Raw genomic sequence first — 8,634 nt, 5'->3', positions numbered from 1 at the left:
AAGAGTAATGAAACAGGCAGAAAGCATGGTTTGAATCCTCAACTTTCTGGCCCGAAGCCCAGCTAGCCATCGACTGTGCCACACAAAAACATGCTCAAGTGGCAGAGTCGATATCCACCCTTATAAACCAGGGTCGCTACAATATGAAAAGAGGGCAATTACATACCTTACTGCCGTATTACTGTAACCATGTGGCCTATGTAAATAAAATATGTAAAAAAGACCAAATGGCAGAATAGAATACCCAATGGAATATTGAAGAACACTGGTTCGGGTGGAGAACCACTCATGATTTACCTCCTTGCTGCTACTACTTAGCTCACTGTTTAATCAAATGTAAAGTTGTGAGAATGTGCAATACTTGGACTGAAATAGCTGCCGTTAATCATTTTGGGTGTGGGTACTGTTTATATTGGTGCAGGAGATCCACAATACTTTTAAGCTAATATTTTTTAAGAGGGCAGGAACTCGAGCAGTAGAAATTTGAGGTGCACGTACTCAGCTCCGGTGAGCTCCTGCCCATGTCAAGCACTTGATTATATACAGTATATATATGCAAATACCACATTTTTTTTTAATTTCACCTTTATTTAACCAGGTAGGCTAGTTGAGAACAAGTTCTCATTTACAACTTCGACCTGGCCAAGAAAAGCAAAGCAGTGCGACACACAACACAACACGGAGTTACACATGGAATCAAACATACAGTCAATAACACATAGAGAAAAGTCTATATACAGTGTGTGCAAATGAGGTGACAATTATTTTTGGAAGAGATGTATGCTTCCCCTTTTCTGTATAAAATATGATTTGCAGTGTTCTATTTGTGACACTCGTTTGTGTAAGGGTTGATAGTCAATAGGCTCGGTGCAGTATGTTTGTACTAAACTAATATATAGTATTGAAGCCAGACTGGATGTAGAAGGATCGAGGACACTGATACTCTGTATGTTATTGTATTTATGACCTTATGAACACTGTCATTCTGTAGCAGCTAGCAAAGTCACTGTCTTTTTGTTGTCACTCCGTACAAACCTCCCAGGATGATGTTTACGGAACATTGGTGCTGTGAGACTGGAATATTGGGCCTACTTGGAGAAGGCAAGTTAGACGTTTTTCTTGGCTTCTGTGTGAGAGGTGTCTCCCTGTTTGCAAACTTGTATTGAACCGAAGTGATTATGATTGGCTATATCCGCGACTGCTCTGCTCTTTTGTTCACCTGAAATCCTCTCTTACACCTTAGCCACGTGATTAGACCCATCCTACCTGTCGGAATGGTCAAACTGGTTATGCCATAATCATAATCAACCACACAACCAGATAAAGGGAGTGGGAGTGGTAGGAGGTGGTGCTAGAGAGCACAAGACATCCTCTTCACTCTTTACACAGATTTTGAGGTTTGAAGTGTTTTTTGTGTTCTTTAACAGTGCTTTCAATTTGGATTAAGAAGCATCTTTTGAACTAAGAAAGCTAGAGGCAACCCAGGAAGAAGAATACAGGACCAGGAATGACAGTAAGCCTCAGTATACTGTAGAGAAAAGGAAAAGGAACACAATTACATACAAAGCAGTTCATAATTTGCTTCAGGCTTCATGCTGTAGGCTATGGGAGGACTATGGTAACAAACGAGTCATAGAAACTCACTCATACAACCACACATTATCATTGACTCAGTGAATAAGGTAAACCGTTTAATAGTCACTGTGCTCTCTGCCACACAAAATTAATATTGTAAAGATGTAGGATATATAGATATACATACAGTATATACACATAAAAGTCCAGCAGACCACATACATTCACACAGGGACAAATACATAGACTGAAAGAACATAAAGGACCAAACACCACACAAACTCCCAGAGGCAGCCATGAGGGTTGTATTGGTGCTAGGAGGCCTAACTATCCTGGTCTCTATGGGCCTGCCCTGATCGTCTTTGGCCAGCACCTGACAGAAGCCAAGCTGACCCTGCAGAACCTGCATCTGGATCAGATGCAGTGGGCACGCGTCAACCAACTCAAGGAGAGGCAGTGGCTGGAAAACCTGCTGAAGGGGCAGCTAGACTGGAAGAAGAAGAATGTGGAGGAGATGGGGGCAGAGGTGAACAAACTGACCGAAGAGGAAGGGAAGAAGAAGACTGAGGTCGAGGCCTGCCAGGCAGACAAGGTGAGAGACAGATCATTACTGTTCTATACATACTAGACAGACCTGGGTTAAATACTGTACATATAGACCATTGGTGTACTTGTAACAGTATAACTTTAGACCGTCCCCTCCCCGACACGGGCGCGAACCAGGGACCTTCTGCACCCATCAACAACAGTCACCCACGAAGCATCGTTACCCATCGCTCCACAAAGCCGCGGCCCTTGCAGAGCAAGGGGAACCCTCCTTAAGTCTCAGAGCAAGTGACGTAACTGATTGAAATGCTCGTAGCGCGTACCCGCTAACTAGCTAGCCATTTCACATCCGTTACACTCACCCCCTTTCAACCTCCTCCTTTTCCGCAGCAACCAGTGATCCGGGTCAACAGCATCATGTAACAGTATAACTTTAGTACGTCCCCTCGCCCCGACGGGCGCGAACCAGGGACCTCTGCACACATCAACAACTGTCGCCCACGAAGCGCCGTTACCCACGCTCCAAAAAAGCCGCGGCCTGCAGAGCAAGGGGAACCCTCCTTAAGTCCTAGAGCAAGTGACGTAACTGATTGAAATGCTAGTAGCGCGTACCCGCTAACTAGCTAGCCATTTCACATCCGTTACATACATAAAGACTAGACCAGGACTGCCCAACCCTCTTCATGGAGATCTACCGTCCTGTTCGTTTTCAGCCCAACCCTTACCTAACATACCTGATTCAGCTAGATAAGGCATTGGTGAGCAGCTAAAAGTAAAATCAGGTGTGCTAAATTAGGGTTGGAGCGAAAATCCGGACGACAGTAGCTCTCCAGGTACAGGGCTGCCCTTCACTAGACAGACATGGGTCGAATACTGAACATACAGGTATGTCAAATAATGGAGCTGTTCTTGATTTCGTTTTCCTGGTACAATGGATCCAATGGAATAGTCCCAAAAGTGCCAACCCMAAGCATTGAACAGTGATGATAATGGCTTCGGGCTGTGTAGCTTGGACCAGGGTGCACTAAACCAGAGCAATCAAAAAAGCAATTGAAAGTATTTAACATTTGACCCAGGTTGGTGTATGGTGCTTGTCRACCCACTGGGCATACACTGACTGAATMAAAAWWRWWTCCACRTMATTTCAATKAAWTGACRTTKAACAAACGTGTAATAAACGTTGAATTGACRTCTGTGCGCAGTGGAAAGTGCTGAGTAGAAGGATTTGAAGGACTCAGATAAGGATTTTTAGTATGTACAGCAAACAGTAGGCGTGAATGKYATWTTTCCCCTTTAMCTATGTTTTGTGTTATCTCTCACTTTCGGCACAAAGAAACAAAAGGAGGAAGAACTTGCACCCATACAGAAGGAGCAGAGTGATATTGAAGGTATGTGAGTCTTTTCTAGTAGAGTTGTTATTCCTGTAGCCACTTGTGCCACAAGGTGGGGAAATCTGGTAACATGTCAGCCACTGTAAYGTAGTGCATCTCTCTCTCTGGGTGCATTTCTGAAGTGGCTTCCCTTTGCCTCTCTTCTCTGCTCCTCTCTTCTGATCTCCTCTCCTTGTCKGGTCTCCTCAGCGACGTTCAAAACTGAAAAGGAGGCTTGGACTGGGGAGATCACCACTCTCAAACAGCAGTTGGAGCAGAGTAGCAAAGTGTGTGGTTTTGTAAAGGACTCAACAGATACAGTGTAAGTAGCAGATTTGTATTACCTTGAAAAAATATATATATTTTATATATTTTTTATTTCACCTTTATTTAACCGGGTAGGCCAGTTTACAACAAGTTCTCATTTACAACTGCGACTTGGCCAAGATAAAGCAAAGCAGTGCGACACAAACAACAACACAGAGTTACACATGGAATAAACAAGCGTACAGTCAATAACACAATAGAAAAAAAGTCTATATACAATGTGTGCAAATAGCGTGAGGAGGTAAGGCAATAAATAGGCCATAGTAGCGAAATAATTACAATTTAGCAAAATAACACTGAAGTGATAGATGTGCAGATGATGATGTGCAAGTAGAAATACTGGTGTGCAAAAGAGCAGAAAAGTAAGTAAAAACAACAATATGGGGATGAGGTAGGTAGATTACATGGGCTATTTACAGATGGGCTATGTACAGCTGCAGCAGATCGGTTAGCTGCTCAGATAGCTGATGTTTAAAGTTAGTGAGGGAAATATAAGTCTCCAACTTCAGTGACTTTTGCAATTCGTTCCAGTCAAAAATAGAACTGTACAAGTCTACTCACAGCACTGGTGAAACATCCAACAAAGTTCATGATGATAATAAAACCTCTTGTTTTCTCCAGGAAAAAATGTCCACCCAAAGAAGGAGCAGCAAAAGCTGAAGTGGCCCCTGTAAAAGGTGAACCTGCCTCTGCAAAAGCTGAAGCGGCCCCTGTACAAGGTAAACCTGCATCTGCAAAAGCTGAAGCAGCCACTGTAAAAGCTGAAGTGGTCCCTGTAAAAGCTGAAGCGGTCCCTGTAAAAGCTGAAGTGGCCCCTGTAAAAGCTGAAGCAGCCACTGTAAAAGCTGAAGTGGCCCCTGTAAAAGCTGAAGCAGCCACTGTAAAAGCTGAAGTGGCCCCTGTAATAGCTGAAGCCGCCCCTGCTCCAAAGCAGTAAACGCCCAAATTTCTCTCAGAATAACATTACTGGTGTGTAGTCATTCATTCATGATGCACACTCATATTTATGTTGTTTGTTTGTGGGTAATCTTGTGGGTAATCTTGTGGGTAATCTTGGCAACCCAATGTAAATTAAACAATTTATGTTATTGTCACGCCCTGACCTTAGAGATCCTTTTTATGTCTCTATTTTGGTTTGTTCAGGGCGTGAGTTTGTGTGGGCATTCTATGTCTGGTGTTCTATGTTGTCTATTTCTTTGTGTTTGGCCGTATGTGGTTCTCAATCAGAGGCAGCTGTCTATCGTTGTCTCTGATTGAGAATCATACTTAGGTAGTCTGTTCCCATCTGTGTTTGTGGGTGGTTGTTTTCTGTTTTGTGTGTTCACCTTACAGAACTGTTTGTTTGTCGTTTTTTGTTGATTTTGTTCAGTGTTCAGTTGTTATATTAAAATAATGAACACTTACCATGCTGCACCTTGGTCCTCTTCTCCTTCTCCAGACGACATGCGTTACAGTTATATAGTCTGTCCACAAGAGATTAGGCTGTGGGCATTGTCAATGTGTCAGTTTGGCACATTATGTAGCCTAAAGTAATTAGGTGCTGTTCGTTTTTAAAAACTAYTAATATCTTATCAGTTTTTAAATAAATGTTTTTTGTGTTTCATTTACATTTTTATAAAGTCTTTTAGTTAGGCACAGAAAACATGGAAAGAGAAACCGCCTTAACATCATCTCCCCTGTTAAAAAGTATCTAAACAATTTTCCCCCATGCTACTAGGTTAGCATTTCGTTTGCAACAGTTAGGGTTTGTCTAAACCTTGCTGTCTGCTTCTCTGACCTGTGGAAGGTTTTTTTGCGATCGCCTCCGTGCCATGCATATGAACGTGACGTGACTGACAGTTTCTCTGAGCCAGACAAATTCATTTATCAGGATCATTATAAAGGATATATCCAAAGAAATGGCAAAAGAAACAAACAAATGTAAAACATAGTTGCTGTCATTTCAGCTGCTTTCTTTAGTTGGCTAGAGCAAAGGAGAAGTACTGTAGCTAGCCTGGAGCTACATGCCAATGATTTGTTTAGCATAGCAATCATTGCAAAAATAATGGATAGAATGAACGACMAGCCCATTTGGCTAGCAACTTAAGACCTCATAATTATTTTAAAAATGTTTGCATTTTATCGCACCTACAGTATGGTCTTTATGATGTTAGGACATTCCCCACTAAATACACCCACACTCCTATTCAAATAGTCATCTCTACTACTCAGCTGTCGTTGTCTTTTTACTTGCTTGAGGAAATGCAGTAGATATTTACTGAAGTGGGAATGAGATATTGGACTTTGTTCTATCACTGACAATGATGTGCTTGGTGTTGTATTTCCATCACAGTAATGATGATGCACTGGGGACTCTAATCATGATGTTTAATCAATTAATGTAGAGGTTTCTCAGTTTTCTTTACTTCTTTGTCCATAAGCTTCTGATTGAGGCTTATAGGACTTCAGCAAAATTATTACTTTTTWAAATTMTTACTTTTTCAAGAATTGTCTGTTCAAAAACATACTGAAAAATCGTTTTGAGTTTTCATGGCCATTCTGTAGTACTTATCATGGAGATGTGTCACGCCCTGGCCATAGAGAGGCTTTTATTCTCAATTTTGGGTAGGCCAGGGTCTGAATAGGGTGGGCATTGTAGTTTCTTTATTTCTATGTTTTCTGTTTCTATGTTTTGGCCAGGTATGGTTCTCAATCAGGGACAGCTGTCTATCGTTGTCTCTGATTGGGAATCATACTTAGGCAGCCTTTTTCCCACCTGTGTTTTGTGGGTAGTTGTTTTCTGTTTAGTTTATGCACCTTATAGAACTGTTTCGGTTTTCCCTCTTGTTTATTTTGTTTGAGTGTTTTGTGATCAAATAAAATCATGAACACTTACCACGCTGCGCTTTGGTCCGATCCTCATTACGACGAGAGCTGTGACAAGATGGTCAAAAACAAACTATTGTCTCACAGGTTCTTAGGGAGAGGCTCTGCCTCATTTCACAATGCCATTACTAACTAAATAAAATGTAAGACGGTAAAAGAGAATTTCCATATTCTATTTCCTTAGAACGATAACCAGGAAGCTTTGTCTCAATCCGGTTTAGTATACCACACACACGGATGTGTGCTCACACAAACAAACACACACATTTTTACCATTTTTACCTGGCTCACATTTTTGCGAACCAGTTAAAAGCGAGGATTGGAAGGATGTACAAAGAGCTATTAGAGTATTGATAGGGAGAGTAAACAGAGTACGTCACTGGATATGGAAAAGTAATTTACAGTGCACAGCAATCACTATATATCATCTGTTAGTGAGAATCTAAATAATGACCATTATTTTAAGCATGGCATATAACGAAAGATCACAGCCTTTAAGTGGAATGCTTTTCTATGGAGTGTGACGTCACATGGGCCTACAGCTCTTGTTTCAGAGAGCCAGGCTGCCTTCCATTACTACTTAGTTAGTGTGACACAGAGTCACTGTAGAGGAGCCAAACACCTGGTCAACATGCCAGACTGAAGGCCCATTAATGATCAGCCTGACACTTCGATGGGTCAATAGGGACCACACATAAATAGAGAGTTATAATTGATGAACAACTGTGTTCAGGTCAAATTCAATTGTGATATGTATTATTCATTTCCTTCATTATCTGTGTCATTGATATTCTTGTAATAGATTAATTTATTGAACAATGTTTGTTAAATATGATAAGATCACAGAAATGTAGTTTCTTGCTGTGAGGCTAATCACCCCTCTCAAAGCGACTGTTGTACTCTATCTATGATGGTCTAACATAGACATAGTATTCAACATAGACATAGTATTCAACATAGACATTGTATTCAACATAGACATTGTGTTCAACATAGACATATTATTTAAGTCTAAAAACTAAGAATAGTTCTCTTCCATGAAGTATTCATCATCTGGTTCTGGCAAGACCTCAAAGATGTGTGACTCATAAACCACAGTTGGACCTGCCGCTTGACATACTGTAGTTGGGGCAAAACAATGCAGGATGAGATGGTGCAAAGGGTTCACAGGGAAGTGAATACAGCTTGAGACAGACAAGGAAGCCAACAGTGTCCTCATAAACTTGGATTTTCTTTATAAAAGAAACACGTGTGATTGATTTTGATATAGTGTACGAGAATTTCAAAGACACTACTTTGGGAGATACATATTCTTTGTATTAGATTAGAATAACATTGTTGTGGTGAATTTCTTTCCTTATTAAAGTGTTCACACAGTGAGAACAAGGGGCAACCTGGTCTCAGAGCATCTATACGCAAACCTGAGACACTCCACTCAGCATGACGTGCCACACCACGCCTTGCATGGTATGTATTAATTTGTGGATGTCCATCACCTATTTCATATGATATGTTACGAATTACAATTCATATTATATGTTATGGATTTGCAAAATGTCCAATATGTTACAAATTTGCAAAACGTCCAATATGTTATGAATTCTAGCTAGGTGGCTAAYGTTAGCTAGGCTAGGGGTTAGGGTTAAGGTTAGGGGGAAGTTTAGGAGTTAGGTTAAGAGTTAAGGTTAGGGTTAGTTAAAACGGTTAACTCCTTCTGTATAGTGCATTTGTTGGTCTTGGCTAGCTTAATGTTGMACCAGGTAGCCTAGCGGTTAGGAATGTTGGGCCAGTAACTGAAAGGTTGCGGATTTAAATTCCCAAGCTGACTACTTGAAACATCTGTTGGTGCCCTTGAGCAAGGCACTTAACCCTAATTGCTCCAGKGTTGCTGTCAATAGTCTCTGACCCCACTCTCTGAGCACGTGCCAGGGGGTGGGATGTGCAAAAAACA

The 8,634-nt window shown here is 41.2% G+C and overlaps 1 protein-coding gene across 1 annotated transcript; it reads left to right on the top strand.

Moving 5' to 3' along the window:
• Window positions 1-912: 912 nt before the first annotated feature.
• LOC111977624 (fibrinogen- and Ig-binding protein) lies at window positions 913-6,692 on the top strand. Its single transcript, XM_024007168.2, has 4 exons — window positions 913-2,167; window positions 3,455-3,509; window positions 3,702-3,813; window positions 4,440-6,692. The coding sequence occupies exons 1-4, from the start codon at window positions 1,994-1,996 to the stop codon at window positions 4,753-4,755; spliced, it is 657 nt and encodes a 218-aa protein (XP_023862936.1). The 5' UTR covers window positions 913-1,993; the 3' UTR covers window positions 4,756-6,692.
• Window positions 6,693-8,634: the final 1,942 nt, after the last annotated feature.

The sequence above is a fragment of the Salvelinus sp. IW2-2015 genome, linkage group LG2 (assembly GCF_002910315.2).
Source record: "Salvelinus sp. IW2-2015 linkage group LG2, ASM291031v2, whole genome shotgun sequence".
Lineage (NCBI taxonomy): Eukaryota > Metazoa > Chordata > Actinopteri > Salmoniformes > Salmonidae > Salvelinus > Salvelinus sp. IW2-2015.
The sequence above is the reverse complement of the archived record's forward strand: the minus strand, read 5'-3'. Positions and strand labels throughout refer to the sequence as shown.

Excerpts from the sequence above, each read along its gene's own strand:
- LOC111977624 (XM_024007168.2), top strand. The coding sequence starts at position 1,994 with ATGCAGTGGGCACGCGTCAACCAACTCAAGGAGAGGCAGTGGCTGGAA. Across the intron at positions 2,168-3,454 it reads AGGCCTGCCAGGCAGACAAG|AAACAAAAGGAGGAAGAACT; the intron begins GTGAGAGACAGA and ends TTCGGCACAAAG. Across the intron at positions 3,814-4,439 it reads AAGGACTCAACAGATACAGT|GAAAAAATGTCCACCCAAAG; the intron begins GTAAGTAGCAGA and ends TGTTTTCTCCAG.